This window comes from Trachurus trachurus (assembly GCF_905171665.1).
Source record: "Trachurus trachurus genome assembly, chromosome: 23".
Classification (NCBI taxonomy): Eukaryota; Metazoa; Chordata; class Actinopteri; order Carangiformes; family Carangidae; genus Trachurus; species Trachurus trachurus.
In genome coordinates this window covers 6,228,396-6,250,266 of record NC_139912.1, presented here as the reverse complement: position 1 = coordinate 6,250,266, position 21,871 = coordinate 6,228,396, and the positions used below count along the sequence as shown (strand labels likewise).

At 43.8% G+C, this 21,871-nt stretch overlaps 1 protein-coding gene across 2 annotated transcripts in view; it reads right to left on the bottom strand.

Annotated features, from left to right (window-relative positions):
* Nucleotides 1-966: 966 nt before the first annotated feature.
* usp6nl (USP6 N-terminal like) overlaps nt 967-21,871 on the bottom strand; it is an 89,131-nt gene continuing 68,226 nt past the window's right edge. For both annotated transcript variants that reach the window (XM_083999814.1, XM_083999813.1), the window contains 10 exons: nt 21,713-21,793; nt 14,436-14,543; nt 13,665-13,774; nt 11,796-11,844; nt 10,955-11,075; nt 9,296-9,390; nt 9,083-9,148; nt 8,301-8,400; nt 7,939-8,091; nt 967-2,753 (listed from right to left, as the gene is read on the bottom strand). In XM_083999814.1, the coding sequence (XP_083855940.1) occupies nt 994-2,753; nt 7,939-8,091; nt 8,301-8,400; nt 9,083-9,148; nt 9,296-9,390; nt 10,955-11,075; nt 11,796-11,844; nt 13,665-13,774; nt 14,436-14,543; nt 21,713-21,793 (2,643 nt within the window). In that variant the 3' untranslated portion in view covers nt 967-993. The remainder of the gene's footprint in view (nt 2,754-7,938; nt 8,092-8,300; nt 8,401-9,082; nt 9,149-9,295; nt 9,391-10,954; nt 11,076-11,795; nt 11,845-13,664; nt 13,775-14,435; nt 14,544-21,712; nt 21,794-21,871) is intronic.

Below are 21,871 nucleotides of genomic sequence, written 5' to 3'. Positions count from 1 at the left end.
TTTATATATATTAGCCCTCACAAATTAGCTCTCTACTCTTTGAATTTCTAATCAGGGTTGAAATTTAACCAAAAAACTACACTGGCCTCAAAAATGTGTAAATACCCACTGTACTGTACTGTACTGTACTTCACGTGTGACAGGTAACAATAATGACAATAATAATAATAATAATAATAATGCATTGCACAATGGAGGGAAACATCTTTTTGACTGACACTGAAAAGGCAAAACTAAAACACAAAACACAATCCGGATTTGAGTGAAATGGAAAAAACAAAACAAAAAAACTTTGTGACCTGTCAATCACTGCTCTCTAAATTATTTCATTGGACACAATTTTTTTTTTTTTTTTTTTTTTAACTTATTCTCTTTGAAAAATAACATTCACGAGCATATAGAGTAAATCGATCTCTAATGTAAATATCTGTAAGTAACATATAAAAAAATAAAGATGGAAAATAAATCAGAGTTTGTTTGTATTTTTGCTCTCTCAGGAGGGAGGGAGCAGTGTGTGTGTTGATAACAACTCAGCATATTAACAAAAACAAAAAAAATCCACTGTACATATCAGACTCTAAAAAGATATATACTGTCACCTCTCGTTAATGATTTACATCCAAAAATAAAATAAAATCTTCAGTCTTTTCTCTTCTCTTCTCTCTCTCTCTCTTTTTTTTTTTTTAATTTTCTTTTTTTCTTTTAAAGTGATCAGTAAAAACGTCAGAGGCTGGTGCGTCCTGCAACGTTACGTACTGTACGATGCAGCGTGACAGTCAAGAAGGTCAGTACTTCACACAACAGACAGAGAAACAACAGACAAACAAACGTTTCAACTTGCTCGTCTCGTCGTCTTTAAACCACAGTGTCGGTGACTACATACACCTCAGTTCTTCTACTTCCTCGTTTTCCTTTTTATTTATTCATTTAGTTGTTTTTTTTTTTGTTGTTTTTTTACAGTGTCTGTTTTTTGTCTTTTCCGTAAAGTTCGGGTTACAGCAGCATGGACTCTTGCAGGGCGAACGCCTCCTGTGCGTGCCTGTAGTGTGGTCCTCCGAACAGCTGGGGGAGCTGTTGCCTTATGACCGTTGTCTGTTGCTGCTGTTGCTGCTGTTGCTGTGGCGACGGCTGCTGCTGCTGCTGCTGCTGCTGCTCCTGGAACTGTGTCCTGTAATGGAGCATCCCGCCACTGCCACCGCCGGCGTTGTCCGGTACGCTGGGAAATGTGAACTCCTGAACCGGTGACATTTGGGCTCTCTGGAAGCTCGGCGAGCGCGGCATCCCTCCTGCGGGGGATTGTGGCGGCGGCCGCTCGTCCTCTGGCGACCACGCGAGCCCCTCCGCTGCTGGCAGGAAGTGCAGGTCGCTGCCGCCGCCGCCTCTCCGGTGGACGGTGGCGCCATCGAAGCGGTAGTCGGAGTAGCCGTGCTGCAGGTAGCTGTGCTGCTGCTGCTGCTGCTGTAGCGGCGGCGGCGGCGGCTGCCTGCGGTACGTGGCGAAGGAGTTGTTCATGAGCGCCTTCTCCGGGGAGGAGAGGCTGTTTAGGTGATGATGATGATGATGATGCCGCTGGGTGGTGGCGTACACCTGCTGCTCCCCGCCGAACGCCAAGCTGGAGGACGGAGGCGGCGGCTGGAACCGAGAGGACGGCGGTAGCGGTGGCGGCGGCGAGGCGTAGAGTCTGTCCTCACCGCCGCGGTGGTCCAGGTTGACGCTGTAGGCCGGATGGAGGATGGGCACCTCGGTGGTGCGGCCGGGGGACGGGTGTCTAGGCGGCGTGATGGCGTGGTGAGCGTGGAATCCGGTCGGACTGTTGTGGGAGAACGGAGGAGGCAGCGGGTGTTTGGGGAGTATCCGACCCCCCGATGCGACGGAGACGACGCTTCCTGTCAGGCTGCCGGGGGTTACGCGGCCGCCGGGGCTGTTGCCGCTGCCACTGGCGGCGCTGTAGGGCGTCTCGCTGCGCGGCGTCCTCATCCTGGACGGCGGTCTGTCCAGCTCCAGGATCTCAAAGTCCTGCAGCTCCGGCAGCCCGGGGACGTTGTCGTACTGGGAGGCGTTGGAGCCGCGGTCCGAGCCGGGGACGAAGCCCTTGGAGTGCGGTCGCCGGTGGAGGAGAGCGGCGGCGGCAGCAGCGGCGGCGGCGGCCGAGGTGGGGTCGTCCGGGCTGGAGGGGGCCGGCGACGCCCCCCTGCTCATCTCCCGAGCCGCCGCCGCTTTGACGGCTTCCAGCTTGGTCTCGGAGGGTTTGAACCAGCGGGGGCCGACGATGTCCCGGCTGTGCGAGCTGCTGCTGGACGCCGCGTTGGAGTTGTGGTTGGCCGTGGCGTGGCTCTGCGGCGGCTGCTGATGAGGCTTCCTCCTTCCGCCGTCCACCGTGGCGAGGAGGTGATGCGGCGTCGGGGAGAGCGCAGACGCCAACGACGACGTGGGCGTGGCCCCCCGCTCGGGCGTAGTGGACGTGGACTTCTGCAGCTCGCCGGGGATCTCCCCCGACCCCCTGGAGCGCGCCTTGTGGTGGCGGATCGGTTTGTCCAGCGAGTCCCTGCGAGCGCGGCTCGGGGGGCGACTGTCCCGCTGGCGGTCCGGCGGCACGGCGGCGGGGCTCGGGTTTCTGTCTCGGTCTCGGTCTCGGGGGGGTTCGGCCGGCTCGGCGTGGCTCTCGCCGTTGGCCACGTGGTTGGCCACGGCCGCCGCTCCCGGCTCAGGAGGAAGCTGCCCGAGCGGCTTCTTGGGAAACTCGTCGTCTTTAGCTGCAGGAGGAGAAACAAGAGGAGACGGCGTTAGAGGAGCAGGAGGAAGAGGAGGAGGAGGAGGAGGAGGAGGTGATGGTTTTTGGACAAACTGTGGCGCTGATTCACATCGATGAGGAGTCACAACAGGGACATGGAGTCATGCAACACCACACCGCCATAGAGAGGTCAAAATAAAGGAGCATTACACTCATGACGACACAGAGTCACAGAGCAGAGGACGGAACAGAAACACTCCTTTTGATATTAAAGGGGAACTATGCAAGGCCGCTCGCTTTTCCGCTGTTTCGGTTACGCTCCTCCCCTCGCCCATGTGCATTTGTTTACAACGAGGCAGGCGAAAAATCAATAAATGGAGCCGTGGATAACGTTACATAACATATACGATGTTACAGCGCGTGCGTTTGTGTAGTCTTAACCGTCATAAACAAAAGATTATGGGTTACGGAGCGCGTTTGTTCTCACTTGTAACAAGTCACAAGTCACGTAGTTAACTATCACAATTAGCTTTTTAATTTAGGTAAAAATGTAGCATAGCCACGGGAGAAATCCTGCTTAGTTCCTCTTTAATTCAAGTAACAAGTGACAGTCGAGTGAGCGCTGCCGGAAACTGAGTCTGACTCCATTTTGTTTCATTAAGCTGCACTGAGAAGATGCAGCAGCAGCAGAAGACGAAGACGCTCCAGAGGTCACACAGAAACAGTTCTGGATTAATTAACTTCTTTTAAAACAAAATAAAACAACAACAAATGTTTCAACAGGAAACAAGGAGCACGGTGACACGGTGGTGATGGTGTTGAGGTGGGAGGGGGTGTTGGTGGTGGTGGTGGGGGGGCATGTGATGACCAGTCGGGCAGCAGCTGGAGGAAGAGGAAGTGCTGTGGGAGTGATCCAGGAAACCAACGGACTGGCACCGACTCCATGACGACTTTCTCCTCCGACCTTCACCTCGTGTGTTTCCCCCCTCTTTTCTAACTGGGTTAAAGCAACAGAGTGGAAGGGGGGTCGCTAACCTCCTCTTCCTCGTCAGTGAGTGTGAGAAAAAAAACTTTTCAGTTTGTGTCTTCTTTCTGCTCACAGCTTCTGTACGACTGGAACTTTTTGTAGCTTTTCTATCATGCCGCTTTTATTTTGAAAAACCAACAAACACGTCAAGTCCATGAAGGTTTCAATGAGATAAACTGAAGGTTTTTGTGGCTGAAAACAAAACTAATGTCAGTTTTCATATCATCTTTTTGAAAACAAGAGTGAATAAAAAACGGAAAAAAATGCAGATTCACACTGGGTCTGCTCATGTTAACACGATATAATGTTTTCTGTAGTCAAACAAATGACTTTACTGTCTTTTAATTACAGTGGGGCTGTCAACTGGCTATTTAATAGTGATTAATCACATGAGTGTCCATAGTTTTCATAATTAATTTGCTAGCTAATTGCACATTATTTCATATTGACAATGTATTTTATTGGAATAATTTTTCAAGAGTTTAATAGCAGATAAAACAAAAACAAAACATTAAAGGGATAGTTCAACATTTTGGCAAATTGGCCCATTGCCATAATCTCTATAGTCATAGCAGTAGGTTTGTTGCCTTTAATTATCGGTGCAAGCTATTTTTAGAACGGCGGCGCGGAGCCGCGAGCTGCTCAAAGCTACACTATGGAGGCTCATGGGATTTCTTGGTTTCCCTCATCAAATACAACAACTCCAAAACACTCTGGTGGACAAGTTGTGACCTGCACATTCACCACGCTATGAGACAATAACGTTGTTTTCAAGGCAAATGCAGAGACTGCTGGATTGAAAAACTAGCTACCCCCAACAGGAACGTGCATCAGCTGTTTTGCATGAATTTACCTCTAAAACAACTCTGTGTGGTAACGTTCTGTTATTATCTCATAACGTGGTGAATGTGCAGGTCACAACTTGTCCACCAGAGCGTTTTGGAGTTGTTAGATTGTGTATTTGATGAGTTTGATGAGGGAAACCAAGAAATCTCATTAGCCTCCGTAGCGTAGCTGTTCTAAAAATACAGTAGCTTGCACCGACAATTAAAGGTAACTAACCTACTGCTATGACTATAGGGATATAGGGAGGCATCACTGCATCTAGCGTAAATATTCATTTCTAGCAACTGATTCAAACTACAGGACAAAGGCCAATATGAGGGAATGTGCATGAGAGGGAAGTTGCATCATCGCCTTATTATTGATTTATTTTTGACAGCCCTGATTTTGGAAGGAGCCACAATGATATTAAGTAGAAAGGTACAAGTCTGAGTTCAGGTTTAGTTTAGTTGAACTTCCTTCCAGATTACTTCCTGTCCTCCATCTTACTTTGAAAGGTCTCGGTGCTGCAGGCGGTGTTTTTGTTTTATTTTATTTCACACAGAGGAAGTTATTTCAGTGTGTGTGTGTGTGTGTGAAAAGTCCTAACGTTGCCTTCAGGTGCTGACTCTCGACCGTGAAAAGTCGAAACGCTTTCGTGGTTGTTTGTGTTGGTTTTTTTTTCTCCCTCTCTTACAAAAGGTGTGAAGACGATGAAACTCAAGTGATGTTGTTTTTGGGGTTTTAAAGGTCGTTACATCACATAAAAGATGCGATTCTTCCTCTTCTTCTTCTTCTTTTGAAGGGAAGCTCGGAGGCAGAGGTGTCGACCGCCGGTGAGAACACACTGTTTGGAGGAGAATCCACCTTCTAAATAATTCTGTTTGCTCATAAAATGTTTGTTGTTTTGAGCCTCAGGCGGTGGCAGAGAGATTTTTCTTATCGTGGTGTCCTGTCCTGAAGGGCACAAAGAGATTTGACTGATACTGAACATCTGGACACATGTTCAGCTCCCAGAGTTAAAAAACCCAGAGTGGGCTGAAAGAGACGAATCCAGACTCGGACACATCTTTTTTTTTTTTTTTTACGTAATGTTTAAAATTAAAATTAAAAACCACACAACAGTGAAATCACTGTCACTTCTCACAGTTCAGCAAGTTCAGATGCAGAAATGCCAGATTTAAAAAAAAAAAAAAAGAAATATCCCAAAAAATCCCCTCCCTGCTGCGCCGTGCTGCTGCAGACGGTTGTTAAAAGGGAAGTTTAACAAAAGCCTCCAGTGTTGGAGAAGTGGCTCATTATCTTGTCAGCGGGCAGAGAAACGAACAGACAGCTACTGTGTTCGGTGTGTGGGCTCAGGAAGAAAGCAAAAATAAAAAAAGTTTTTTAAAAAAAAGGAAGAAAAAAAAAGAAAGTGTTTTGCTGATGTGACGACTGATCCATGAAATAAATAATGAATAAACACCGGAGGAAGACAACGATCAGCAAACTGTCCAGGACAGGTGTAAATCGACTCATTAACTTCTCAGGTACAAACTAAAGTCATTTGTAATTTGCACAGTCATTCATACAAAACTCATGTTTTGCACATATTGTGTAATATTTTCTGTTATATTGAAGCAGCAAATCCTTGTCTTGTCTCAAACTATTTTCCCCTCCTTTTATATTTTTGTCATGCATCAACCCATCATTACAAATACAAGTGTGAACTTTGAAGTTGAACATGAGCTGCAGGCTGCATCCTGAGAAACATCAGGTTCATTATTATAAATATGAAAAATACGTCTCTATTGGTCAGATGTTCTAATCCGACGTCCCAGGTAAAAGTTCCTGTGTCTGCAGTGCCTTTAAACGGCCACCAGAGGGCGCTTCATGTCACCTGACTGAGAGACCCTCTTTCATTTTTACAGTTGCAGCCACTTCAGGAATCAAAACATGAGAGAAAAAAGGAGGAAAAACTCAAAGAAGAAGAAGAAAAGGAGAAGAGGAGGAGGAGGAGGAGAGTCAGCCACTGCAGGACTGAAGCGATGCAGGAGGTGGTTTAAAAAAAAAAAAAAAAACATCTGGAAGACGTAGTTTGTGAGAAGGAAAAAACCCGAGTGCTGCTGGACAGACAGAGGACAGACAGGACGGACGGACGGACGAACTGACGGACGGAAAGACTGAGGGACAGATGGACAGAGACACGTAAGAAAGGGAAGAAGACCAGTCAGGGTTGCCCACCGGTTACTGTTGTAGGAGGGGATGTGGCCCCCGCTCACGGCCACAGATTTGTTGTTGTTGGCTAACATTGTTTGACAGAAGAGGGAGAGAAGGCAGATTAATGAGCAGAGCAGAGAAGAAACAAGAGAAACAGAGCAGCAGCTGCAGATACAGGACGACAGGACAGGAAGCTCCGCCCCCCGAGCCGGGACTCACGTTGGACAGGTGACAGGTGTGTCAGTCTACGCTCTACCTACCACAATACAACAAACATTCTCAGTCTCATGATACCTGGGCAGAGTCGCACTCATTCCTCAACTTATTTACTCACTTATTCATTAAATTGTGCATATTTTTTGTATAAAACAAATATATATTCTGTTACTGAGTAGTGTCTGACTGCTCAGATGACTACATTTTAAACTTATTGATTCATTTATTCATACATTTGTGCATATTTGTGTATTAAAAAAGCCAAATTTCCTCAATTATCCAATTTTAAGCCATATTTTACCTACTGTTGTATATGTTTCCCATATTTATGTATAAAACAACCAATATTTTCTACAACACTGGGACCTGGAAGAGTATTTTTTGTAACAAAAATCTATTGTTTATACATTTCTGCATATTTATGTATAAAACAACAAATATTTCATGGTTAAACAACATTTTTGGATTAATAGACTAATAAATGTTTATAAAATGCACCAAATTATGATTTAAAAGCTATTTTAATCTAACTAACATTCAAATTACTCAAAATATCCATCTTGAAATAACACTGTAAACTGGATCTAATAGAGCGTGTGTGTCATTGTTATTGATCGATGGTTTGTGATTCATCTTCTTTCTGCCCATTTTCATTCAAGTTCTGAGACTTTGTGTTGGTATTTTAATTGTTTTGTTGTTCAGTGACTGAAATATTCTTATATATAAATGATAAAACTAAGGAAAAAGCTGAAATACTCCCTTAATGAAGTATTGACTGATGAAAACAAACTCCTGATCACGTTTGCAGCAGTGTTTTGTGTTTTTAAAGTTGCAACTTCTTCACTATGAGAACAGAAACCACAGTGTGTGTGTGCTGTGTTGTGTGCTGTGTGTGTGTGGTGTGTGTGTATGTGTGTGTGTGTGTGCTGTGGGTGTGTGCTACCTGGTGCAGGCAGCTCCAGCTTGGCTCTCCTCAGCTCCGTCATGGACGCCTGCAGCTGCTCCACCGCCACGTCGTCCTCGAAGTAGAAATCTTTGGACAGAGACACCTGCAGGAACTCCACCAGCTCCTCCATGGACAGCTTCATCAGGTGCTCTACACACACACACACACACACACACACACACACACACACACACACACACACACACACACACACACACACACACACACACACACACACACACACACACACACACACACACACACACACACACACACACACACACACACACACACGGGTTAAGACTCTCCCTGTATACAGGTGTGGAGCAGCAGCAGCTGGCGGCTCGTCGTGCTCTTACTCTTGTGCAGTTTGAGGATGGTGTAGGACATGGCAGGCAGCACCCGCTCCCCCTCCAGGATGTAGATGTCCCAGATCCTGAGTGTGAGGGTGAAGGGAGTCTGGACACACACACACAAACACACAAACACACACACACACAAGAGCTTCTTATTATCATCACATCACATTAATTACAACAGAATAAAACAGACGACTTATCAACAGATCCTCGGGGTCTGAGTTTCATTTAGAATGAAATATGCTGTCCTGTCATTGGTTGATCCATAAAGTCAGTGCTGCGGTTCATTCAGGTTTTGCTTCACACAACACTCAACACTGTCAGAAAAAAACAATGTGTGTCTTTGTTCATTTTCATCTTTTTCTACTTGTTTTCCAAGAGTTTCCCGCAGAGCTGCACCGAGGCAAAGTTATTTCATGTTCGACAGCGTTTGAATCATGTTAAAGGGGAAAAAAAGTGTGTGTTGTTAACATGAGGAATACAGCTTCTAAAATCCCATATCGACAATTTCCTTTAGCTTTTATTAAGACTACAAAAACATCTGGGTGCTGTAGTTTTCTTTTCTTTTTTTAAAATCAACTCAAATAAAAGGAACTAGGTTAGGTTTGTTTCTTTCATGTAGTTTGATGACAATAAAAAATTGATTGTTTTCTTCCTGACTGCAGCTACAGTTTGTTTTTAAAGACAGAGAACATGATTCCAGCTGTGAGGAGGATCTGAACATCTGGATGTGAGAAACCGTTTCTTTATTACGTGTTGAACTTCCTGTTTGATCCACTCACTCTGTCCAGGAAGCACTGGAAGAACCACTTCATGGTGTAGAGGCTGGTGAACACCTCCTGGTTGTCCTGCAACAACACACACACAACAGTAAATCTACAGTATCATCTACAAAGAAACAGGTTTTCTATACAAGTTTGTCCACAGAAACGTGTGTTGTGAAGTCTTATTTCTAGTTGTGCGTGTTGTTGTTGTGTTGTGTTGTTGTGTCTGACCAGGTGTTGCTTCAGTTTGGGCATCATCTTCTTCAGGATGCGGTCGTGATGCTCCTGGAAACGCATCAGCTTCGGGAAACCGGGGACGAAGAACCCTGCAGAGACAGAGACAGGACAAGAGGTCAACCAGACTGGACTGGACTGGACTGGACCGGACTGGACTGGACTGGACTGGATTGTACTTAAATGGACTAGACTGGACTAGACCGGACTGGACTGGACTGGACTGGATTGTACTAGACTGGACTGGACTGGACTAGACCGGACCAAACTAGACTGGGCTAGACTGGACTGGATTGTACTTAAATGGCCTAGACTGAACTAGACTGGACTGGACTAGACTGGACTAGACTGGACTAGACCGGACCAAACTAGACTGGGCTAGACTGGACTGGACTGGACTGGACTGGACTAGACCGGACCAAACTAGACTGGGCTAGACTGGACTTGACTAGACCGGACTGGACTGGACTGGACTGGATTGTACTTAAATGGCCTAGACTGAACTAGACTGGACTGGACTGGACCGGACTAGACCGGACTGGACTGGACTGGACTGGACTGGACTGGATTGTACTTAAATGGACTAGACTGGACTGGACTGGACTGGACCGGACTGGACTGGACTGGACTGGACTGGACTGGACTGGACTGGACTGGACTGGACTGGACTGGACCGGACCGGACTGGACTGGACTGGACTGGATTGTACTTAAATGGACTAGACTGGACTGGACTGGACTGGACCGGACTGGACTGGACTGGACTGGATTGTACTTAAATGGACTAGACTGGACTGGACTGGACTGGACTGGACTGGACTGGACTGGACTGGATTGTACTTAAATGGACTAGACTGGACTGGACTGGACTGGACTGGACTAGACCGGACCAAACTAGACTGGGCTAGACTGGACTTGACTAGACCGGACTGGATTGGACCGGACTTGACTTGACTAGACTGGACTGGACTGGACTGGACTAGACCGGACTAGACCGGACTTGACTTGACTAGACCGGACTGGACAGGATTGGACTGGACTGGATCTTAAACTCTGCAGCTCCTTCACCATCTTGTTCTCTTAGATTCATTTGGCCGACAGCGTCAACAGAGACGTGAAGGAGGGTCAGTGTGAGTGTTGGTGCAGCTGAGCTTCATGACGGCAGCAGCTCAAACAGCCTGAGGACAAACTGTGTCCACTCACTGTGTGTGTGTGTGTGTGTGTGTGTGTGGTTCTGATAAGATCGTAGCTACAACTTTATTCCACAAACAGCAGCTTTTCTAATGTAATAAGTTATTTATTAAACAAGCAGCTTGTTTTGATGCATCGGTGATATTTATCAGTGTCCGTCTGCACCTCTCAACAGTTTAAAGTGCAAACAGGAAAAAACTCTGAGAGCCCGTTGACAAAACACACTCTCCCCACAGGGAACTCTGCAAATCTAAATACTGTGGATGTTCAGATGAGAGAAACTCAGATCTCTGCTTTTCCACTTGAGTTGTTACCAGAATCTGATCCAGGCGCTAATGGAGCCTGAGGAGGGAAATACAATCTATATGCCTTTAAAGTCAGCTGTGTGTGTGTGTGTGTGTGTGTGTGTGTGTGTGTGTGTGTGTGTGTGTGTGTGTGTGTGTGTGTGTCTGTGTGTGTGTGTTACCGTGCATGGCGTGCCTCTGCCCCGACAGCAGTTTGACCAGAGCCCAGAAGGCGTCTTCTTCGTTCATGTAGATGAGCAGCAGAGCTGTGATCTGACTCATGCCCTGACAGTAGCCCACCTCCTGCAGACACACAGTCAACACACACATACAAAAACACAATTTTATCTTTATTATGTATTTATGCTGTTGGTCATATTGTTATATTTCTGCAATATGTTAAATGTTTCATGTAAAAAATGCCACCAGCTCTTATTGATTATTCATTCTGATGCTGAAGATTATGGCAAGCCATTTTAACATTTAAATGCCAGACTGGATATGTGTTGCAGATATCTGTAATTCAGTTTTGCCTCGTCAAAAAGAACATTTCAGATATCCACAACTGCATTCTTCCTAGGACAAATGACGTCACTTTTGCCATTAATATGTATGGGGTTTGTCATTACAGATATCTACAATTCAGTTGCAGATATCTGCTATGTGAATTATGGATATCTGTAACTGTTCATTCCAGTTTGAGATATCTACAATTTGATTCTAAATAGTCATAATTCCAGTTCAAGATATCTTTAATTCACCTCAATTAAATATATCTATATGTCCCTTTTCAGATATCTTAAATTAAGTTTTGACTAGTCAAAATGACGTTGTAGATATCTCAAATTTAGTTGGAAACGTTTAAGTTTATAGAGATCACTTGTGTCCTCATCTTTGTTAAAATGCATCCAGAGCTTAAAGCAGCAGCAGGTCGGGAAATAAAATAGAGAAGCTCAGGGAACAAAAAGGATAAAAGTGCTCAGAAAAAGCTGTGCAGCTGTGTGCAGACAGCGGCTGACTCACCGTGTTGTACATGGAGTAGGCCGTGAGGACGTGGAAGAGAGCCTGCTGCCTGAGAACAACAAACACACAAACACCACAATTAAAACACCGACAACCAACCGCTCCACAGCCCAGAGCCCAGATAGATCGTCACACAACGGTTTCGGTTCTGTGTTCGACTACGACTTCGACTTCCAGTTTAAGACTGAGCTGCGGCCGAGCGGCTGCACGTCACAAGAGAAAACATGTCAATGAGCACGATGCATTGAAAATCCTCACGTGCAGGACTGAGCTCCTACAGGAAGGGGGCGTACGTGTGTGAGAAAGTGTTAGATCAGGTGTAACAGAGTCAGAGCCGAGTCTCTGTGGCTGAAAAACGCAGGACGTCAAAGCTCAGAAAGAGGAAACGACTCCTCTCACTTCCACAGTGGAAAAGCTCCAGACTGCAGAGCTACCTGAGAGTTTCACCTCCGACCGGCGGCCGCTCACGATTCAGACTTTTGTTTTCATGTGCAGTTAAATAATAAACCATAAAACATCTTGTTCTATTCTGATGGTATAAAGTTACATAAAGTGTGAAAATACTTTCAAAGGTGTTATCTACAGTTTCTCCGCCTCCTGTGGTGCGAGCAGAGATTCTTCAGCTTCAGAGAGAAAATCGATCTGCTACATAAAATAAATATAGTGATGCATGTATATGTTTTTGTTTTCTAGAATAAAACGAACAGGAACCGACTCCTTCCCCTGTTGTCAGTCAGTGTCAGTGTGACGAATTCTGCCCGGCAACACTCAGGTCTCTCCTGCAGCTTCCTGTGTGCATGATGTTCACACTTAACAGCTGATGATCTGTTTGTTCCTCATTCATGTTTTTGCTGCCGATTCAGGATGAAATGTAGAAACATTTGAACTAAATGCAGCGGCAGTGATGTTTAAAGGGATACGCCAACATTTTTTTTTTACGTGTCTTGCCTCACTCCCGAGTCCATGACAAGCAGATAGACACCATCCTTTCGACTGTGCGTGCAGTAACAAGGGAGATGGAGCCCGTATCTGCCGTAATTAGCTTAGCTCAAACGCTGGAAGTGTATGGGTAGTGTTAGCCTGCCTCCACCTAAAGTCATCAGAGACACTCTTCAGCAACTCTAAACGGAAACCGGCGGGCCGATCTTCGTCTCAGAGCTGACAAAACTCTCCAGTAAGGCATCTTGAGCGGTCAAATGCCGGTAACGGGACGAGATCGGTCAAAGCGGAGGGTTCAAGCAAAGATGGTTTATTTTGGTTCAAGCTAGCTACATCGAGGGTAGGTTACCTTCCTATTTCAAAGTAAAAGCACTTCTGTATGTAAAGGGCAACAGGTGTTTTATTTTGTGAAAGTAACCGGAAGTGCGTTTGTCACAACGGCTAGCTTGAGTAGCGCCGAATTCGTCCGAACAAAATTGTAAACAGCTGGTATTTAGACAAATTAAAGACACACTGCTGATCTAAACGGCTACTTTCTCGCCTAAAAATGTTTGAAATGTTGATAAATCGATATATTTACAGAGTTAAGAGCTAAAATGAAATCAGCTTCTGACTGCTGATTTCGGCTCGGGTAGGAGGCAGGCTAACACTACCCATACACTTCCAGCATTTGAGCTAAGCTAATTACGGGCGATACGGCTCTATCTCCCTTGTTACTGCACACACAGTCGAAAGGATGGTGTCTATCTGCTTGTCATGGACTCATGGGAGTGAGGCAAAAAGTGTTGGCGTATCACTTTAAAACAGTTCTGTTGTTATGTCACAACGAGCCTGAGCTGTTTCTGTTGAGTGTTATTATCACATTGTGCTTTAAAGAGGGCAGATTACAGTATCTTGTTTACTGTTGTGTTATGTTGTGCAGGTACACACTTGACATCGTAGCGGTGCATGAACATGATGTGGTCCCTGTAGGTCCGGTTCACGTCCAGGTCGATCTGCCGGATGTCAGGAGACACTCCTCTGGCTCGGGCTTTTAATTTCTGTCAAGGACGGAGAAAACAGAGAATAAAAGGTCAGAATAAAGAATACAGTTTTCATATTCTTGTCTGCAAATTATAAACAGAGTGAGAATATAACTAAACATGACAAATAAAGACTTAAAACAAGTTTTTGCTGCTATAAATTGGAAAATATCTAATAAGAACTGATCAGGTCTGGAACAATCTATAAAAAACAGTTTATGTGGCGACTGCTTGAGCTAAAATTAAACATTTTATTGAGTTGAAAAGTTGTAATGAAATTTAAAATGACAGAATATTGTAAAAATCCTGCATTTTTTCATGAGCTCTGATGATAAAAACTTTTTTTAAAGAGCTGAACATGAAGAGTTTTGTTGCTCAGTTTTTTTTAATTTGCCAAATTCAATTTCCCACTCCTCACAACATAAGATGCGTGATTATCACGGCTGCAGCTTCGGGGGGAGTCGCCTCTCTAACACCTGACATTTCACACTTTGTTTGCTCTCTAACGAGATCCAAAAAGTTTTTTCCTGCAAACTTCTTCTTCACAATTAAGCCTCCACAACATGAAAATCAAATAAAGCCGACGAGGCTGCGCTTATGAATCTTTATGAGGCTTGAGCCGTAACAACGGAGAGGAGGGGAGTTTATAAACGGGCTGTAAAAGAGACGAGTGTGTTACCTCGTAGAAATCTTTCTTCTCCTCCTTTATTTTGGGAACGTCGAGCAGCAGACACCACACCTCCCCTCGGAGCTGCAGGGGGATTCCCTTGTAGATCCTCCGGACCAGCTGGAAGGAAGCAGAGCGACAGGAGGTCATTGTTGTTGGAGAAAAAAAGCTCCCAGCTTCACATCAAAGTCCAACAGGCTTCGACATCAGGGCCTTTTCATTAAACATCAGGTGGAGGAGCCTCAGCCGCGGCTTTTTAAACCTGACCACAGAGTCAGACACAGCAGATCAAACACACCTCACCAGGTGAAGCTGGAGGAGATGAGAGCCATGATCATGTTTCACTGTTCAAGTAAAAAAAAAAAAAAAAAAAAAAAAAAAAAAACATTCAGTGTTTGACAGTTATTGAATCTGTGGAGACAAAACAAAACCTTTGAAGGCACCATCTTGGACTCTGGAGGTCAACAGGTCACAGTTTACTCTTCTTTCTTCCTTTTTTTTTTGAAAAAATCAAACGAACTTTATGTAAGTTTTGCTATCGCTAACCTTTTCTAATCTGTGTGGTAAGTGAAAGAAGAGGAAGGAGTGCATTGTTTCTGTTTGTTTTTTTTACTTAAGTACGTAGAAGAAGGAAAAGATAAAAAAATGCCACCAGCTCTTACTGATTATTCATTCCGATGCTGAAGATAACATCTCTAACTCGCCACACGCTGCTGCATTTTGGAGCCTGTGCTACCTGGTCCTGCACTGAGGTTGCTATGGTGACTAGCAGGAGTTAAAATAGTTTGAGGGAGGGATGCAAAACTTTCAGAGGAACTGATTTGAATTGGATGGCAAAGTTAGGACCGCCCATTAGTGCAGGATGAGTCATCAAACAGGAAGAGAAAATACATTAAATAATGATTTTTTTGGGGGGACATGAATTTGGTTTAAATCAGGGGATAAATGAACATTTTCAGAATAAAAGCTGGGAAAATACATTTGTCCCAACAATTTAAAACAACGCTGTATTGTTTTATGATATTATGTTGGAAAATTCTACAGCCGAAGTTAATGGTGCAAAACTTGAGACATTATCCATTTGGTCTCATGCTATTGCCTACTGTATATTCCCATGCTTTTCTAACATATGTTTTATTTAAATTGTTGTTTGGAGGTGTATATTTGTCCAGAATTATGTTTTTCTTTTTGTTGGCATTTGTTTATGTGACCTTTATCTAATTGCATATACTTCATTGGTCAATGACAAATGGATATAGTTGAATATTAATTTATTGTTCAGGGTGGAGTTATTGTTTTTACTCCTAAATATGAAACAGTAGCCTATTTTTTGTCGTTGTTTGTTCATACCTCTGTTAAGGAGTTGTATGTCACTTTTTTTTCTTTCTGTCAAGGCAAAAAACAACGCTGCAGATCACAGCACTAGAAAATGTACACTTTTTTTCCAACATCATTTCTAAAAACATATCTTATAGGTGGGATTTCTAACAGTGAATGAATTAATTTAATGAATGAAATGAGACTTTTCTTTGAGTGGTGTTCAGCTGAAGGTGACCTCAGCGTGTCGGAGGTGTCAGAGGAGTTACAAACAGTGTTTTGCATTAATGAAGTGAACGCTCCTCTGTCTCTCTGAGCAAAAAAAGGGCTTTGGAAGGTGAACCGTGACCATCTGGCTGGACCAGCTCCAGGAGAGGTTGTGGACAGAGAGAGAAAGAGAGAGAGAGAGAGTGCTATGCATGCAGAACGGTGCTACGGAGTAATTCAGCGTCGTCCACAAAGAGACGGAAAATCAGTGGGACTCCGGCGGAGGAAGATTAAGTCCCTAAAACCCAAAGTGCAGAAACAGCAAAGCAGCAAACTCTCTGTCTATACAGCCGTTAAAGCTCGACCAGCCAGAACAGTTACACATGCAGCAGATAAGAGAGGTGCTGCGGTTGTAAGTGTGTGTTTGATTGTGTGTGTGTGTGTTGTACAGGTTCAGTTCAGTGGAGGGGTGTGGACGACGACGACGACACATGAATAAAAAGGACGGTCCATCCCTGAAGCTAAACTCGGCTCCTCTGCGACTTTTTCTAAAAATACAGAGAGTGTTGGTGCTAAGAATAAAACTCAAGTGTCTCTCTGGGAGGTGTTGGAGGTCGTCCACCTTTGTCTGCTGACATTTCCAATAAAGTTTATTCAGATAAGATGAAACAACGTGTCCTCAGGTTTAAAAAGGGCCCAAGGAGAGAAAACAAGAGAGGAAAACTTTGACTTTGTGCAAATAACTCTTCGACTCCACTGATTCACTTCAGTCTGTAATATCACATCTGGGGACAGCTGTTGTCTGACGGCTCATCAGGATTTTGTGACACGACATAAATCCATCCCATAATCCCAGAGTCTGATCATCCATTGTTCTGCCAATTGATCAGGAGTTATAGCTCTGATCCTCCTCTGGCCAGATGTTCAGACATCACATGAAATATGAATTACTGCTACAACAACAAGATTTAAAGATGGGTGAAGGATCCAATATGATCAATATGAGCAGAGATAACAACTCTTCACTGATCAATTTATCACAAATGATAATAAAAAGTCAATAAGTGAAGATAATTTCATGACCATAGCTAGAAGACTTTGTAAAAAAGTGGATGAACAAGTCGATAAACAGATAAACTGATTGATAATTGATCATTAAATAAACATGAAATATCAAATTGTTAAGAAATCATTAGAAAAATGTCAAGATTTGTTGGTTGGATGCAGAGATGTTAAACTTTTCTTTGCTGCAGTGCAGACTGAATATTTTTAGGTTTTATAATGTTGATCAGACAAAAAGACGACATTTTAAACTGATTTTTTATTAAATCTTTGATTAACTTTAACTATTTATCAATATATCAATTGGTTGATATTTGTATATCTACAATGTCCCTGAAGCAGAGAGTTAAAGGTTCAAAGAGACGTGAGGACGAGTCATAAATCAGCTCGTCTGCCTGTCAGTGTGTGTGTCCTCTCAGAATTAATGACATTTCTGGTTGTGTGTGTGTGTCCAGAGCCCACCCACACACACACACACACACACACACACACACACACCCCATCAGCCTCCCACCACCACCACACTTGGGATTCACTTGTTTCTGGTGCAACAGCCTCGTAATTAGACTCTGATGAGCGAGTCAATGAGAGCATCTGTTAGGCTAATCATCCTTTGATTATGTGTGTGTGTGTGTGTCTCTCGTGTGTGTGTATATTTGAACATGTGTGTGTGTGTGTCAACATTTACATACAGTGAATCTGTGCAGTCTAAACCTGACTTTGCATGTACAGTTGACACACACACATATACAGCTTGTTATTCTAACAGATCTGAACTCATTTCTACTTGTTTATCCTCATTTATCCAAAACAATGTCAGAATGAAAATGACACTTAAAGGGACTAAAAAAGTCTCATATTAATGTGGATGAATCTACATTACCCACTTGTTAATGGGTCAATTTTCGATAAATATATCGTTTTGTCTTCATGGTTATTTTGTTATTATTATTTAGTGGTCAGCATTCAGTTTCCCGGACGCTGCCAAATTGCCGTTTACGGTCGGACAACGGTATCTGATCGTCTTCCAACCTCCGACTTTCATTCTTGATGAATGAAAACATTTTGGCAAATGTTTTTGCTTTCATCCGTCTTGCGCCGGTCCAAGAATTTCACCGTGCACGCAGAGGCTCATGGGAAATGTAGTGTGAAAACAGTTTGCTTTCCAAAACTCCTTGTTGTCCCTTTAAATAAAGTTTCACCTGGAGATTTAGAAATGCGAAGAGTTAGAAGAAAAAAAAGGCTAATTTTCATAAAAATCTAACCTAACCTAACCCTATCAATATATCATTTTCAGTTCTGCTTTAATTCTCAAATACAACAAAAAAAGTCCATAATAGATATTTTAATTTGCAAATAACATCTTATTGAATTAAATGTGTGCAAACTGAATCCTCCTTAGATGAAACTCTGTCGTCTCTGCAGCTTTGACCAAAAACAAAGTGCTCTGCACATTTACAACACGTCCTTGAAAGTTGGTGAACTGGAGAAAGTCGAACGTTTCTGGAGAAACTAAAGACTGAACGTCCTTGAATTTGTAGTTTCTGTTGCCAAATAAAAAGAGGAGGAAGTTCTTTTGATGTTTTTTCTTTTTTGTTACTTCACTGAAGTAAATAGGTAACATGCTGCTTTCTGTTACTGAGACTGCAGCCTGTTGTCACGGCAACACAGCACAACAGAGGTGTTAACGCCTTCAAGCCTCTTTCTCTCTCCTTCTTTAACAGCTGTCTGTGAACTTCTAGAAAGCCGATCATTGTGACTGATTGATCCTCAGTGTCTCAAACTTCGTCCTGTTGAAAAATCCAAGAATTTATTTTCTTCTTTTTTTTTAAAGATGTGGGAAAATAGTGGTGTTTAGGGACAGAGGAGAGATATCTTCTGTGATTATGCACCTATATAAAAGTTATTTCTACATCCTGACTTCCTGATTTCAGCAGCTTTTTTTTGTAAACACGGTCGTTTCTGCAGTTTCCACCTTCAGCTGTGACCAGGCAGAGCTTTAGTCTTACTCATGTGTGTGTGTGTGTGTGTGTGTGTGGGGTCACCTCAAAGACACCACATCCCCTCCCTCCAACACCGTGTCACAACTCTGAGCTTTAAGATGCAGCGCGGTGTTATTATTACAGATCCTCTAAATACTACAACCACCGAGCCAAAGTCGTCATGTGTGGTGCAAAGAGGGAGGGAGGGAGGGAGGGAAAAGAGAAAAAGAAAAAGCTGATCACTGCTTTACATCTGCTCCTCTCTCTCTCTCTCTCTCTCTGTCGTACTTTCCTACTGCGGGCTAAATGTTCTCAGCAGCTGGCAAGTGAGGAAACAAAATAAGAGACACATCAAGCGTGACCCGTTTCCTCGCTGAGCTGAAAGCTCACCGCCGACCGACTGACAAAGAGGAGAAGAGATAGAAAATCCCCCAAGCTTTAAAGAAGAAAGACACAGAAGAAGAAGAGGAGGAGGAAGAGGGAGGAGGAAGAGGAGGAGGAGATGGAGAGTGATGTGATGGAGGAGGAAGAAGAGGAGGAGGAGGAGGAGGAGGAGGAGGGGTGGTAACAGCTCCTCTGTGTCCTTGGATGTAACTCGCCGTAAACATTTCTTTGAAACAAAGCAGCAGAGTCCGGCTGTGCTCTCACTGCAAAAACCATGAGTGTATTTCACATTTCAAAGCACCAGCGCACACACACACACACACACACGCACACACGCACACACACACACACACACACACACGCACACACGCACTAAATCCCTGCTGAAACCACACATACAAATGAAGGACACAGTGAAGCCTCCAGGCAGCAGCAGCAGCAGCATCAACCCTGGGACCTGGACCTGCAGAGGCTCTAATGAAGGCAACGATAACTGATACCTGACCAGCTCTCAGTGTCCTTGTAGGGGAGAGAGGGAGAGAGGGAGGGAGGGAGGGAGGGAGAGAGACACTGGTCCACAGCTGTGAGTGACAGGACGGCTGCAGCAGAGTCACACAGATGTGACCTCTGTGTGTCAGACCGATCTGATACAACGACATCATCAGAGATGTTTTAACCATAGATATACAGTATATAAGAAGCCTAGATGACTCACCCGCCGCTGCTGCCCAATGGCCATCGTGGGACGGGACAACTCTCTCCCTCAGAGCATTAAATGGATAGTTCACCCAAAATTCAAATTTCACTCATTATCTACTTACCCTCATGTGGACTAAGGGCTGGGAGAAGTTTCAGAGTCCTCCGTGCCTTCTCTGAGTTACAGCGGGGCTCGGCGTAGCACTGCATGTCCATATGACGGTTGCGAACGGGGCTCACTTTTCTTCGTCCAAAAAGACGCACCAAAAAACATCCAAATACCTCCATAGTGCTCATCTGTAATGTCCCTCTTGTATTGAAGCCCCAACATGAGAAATTGTTCCGAAAAAAAATAAATAAGTCTATATTTTAAGCTTGTTTGTAGCGGAAGCTGTTTTTTTGGTGTGTCTTTTTGGACGAAGAAAAGTGAGCTCCGTTCGCAACTGTCATATGAACATGCAGTGCTGCACAGAGCCCCGCTGTAACTCAGAGAAGGCACGGAGGACTCTGAAACCTCTCCCAGCCCTTAGTCGACATGAGGGTGAGTAGATAATGAGAAATTTGAATTTTGGGTGAACTATCCCTTTAAGCCTATGGTGCATAATTCTGCTATAATGACCAGAACTTGTTCAGTTTTTGTCCAATTTCAAAAGGTTTGATTTTTTTATGGACGTCTATGCAGTTATGATGCAGCATACTTAGAATCACGGATAATTTTAATCATACACTTTTTTTTTGTAAAAGTAACATTATAGTGACATTATGCAAATAGTTAAAGTAATAGCTACATACTGATTTATTTTTCACAGGGTTAGGAATAGTTTTTTTTAGTGAAGATGACTGGATCACCTGTCTACTGCACTGTAACTGCAGCCAGAGTCAGAGCAAGTTGCCCGTTCCAATATGGCCGACTGTGAGCTATGCCTGCGTGTAGTCCGATCCACCCCCTTGGTTTTAACTCACTCGTCGTCGTCGTGTCCCTGAGTAAATTATTTTAAAGCAGCATCGATTTTAGTTTTTCTACAGTATAAACTACAAACTGAGCAGGACGGATTAGAAAATGATTCTCTGTTGGTTATTGGAAAAGCAAAAATACTCCAAAGGGAAATCAGATTACAAGACTTTAGCTCAAACTCACTGTTCTGATTAAGAGTACATTTTCTATTTGATGATGTCACACTTATTTACTGACTTTTATGTCTTAATTTGTTTATTTTTTTGTTGCATACCGACTTTGGAGCTTGAATCTACTATAATACTTGCTCCTTATTTTTTGTTTCTATTGTAATCTATTGTTTTTAACCATGAGGATTTGATGCGTTTTCTTTGTCACATGATAATAAACTGAATATTTTTGGGTCGATCAGACAAAACAAAACAAAGTCCTCTGAAGACGCCATCTTGGCTCGTGGTGGTAAATGATAAGAGACAAATTTTTCTTAATTAAACGATGAATCTAGTGAAAAATCGTCACATGAGCTGGAATCAGTCCCCAAAATAAACATTTTATGGCTCCGAGTGAAGCTGCTGAGACTCATTATTGTTCAATGGGACTATTTTTATCCACTGAGAGAGAGAGAGAGAGAAAGAGAAGAGAGAGAGGAACAGATGGAGGAGGACGAGACAAATGAAGACGTTCACCTTCTCACTGTTCTTGTACTTGTCCCAGCTCTTCATCATCTTCAGCCACTTGGTGGTTCGCTCCACCTCCGTGTGTTTTTGCTGCGATGGAAAACAGAAGTGACACGTTTTAATAACTTCCTGTGTGTGTGTGTGTATGTGTGTGTGTGTGTGTACGTG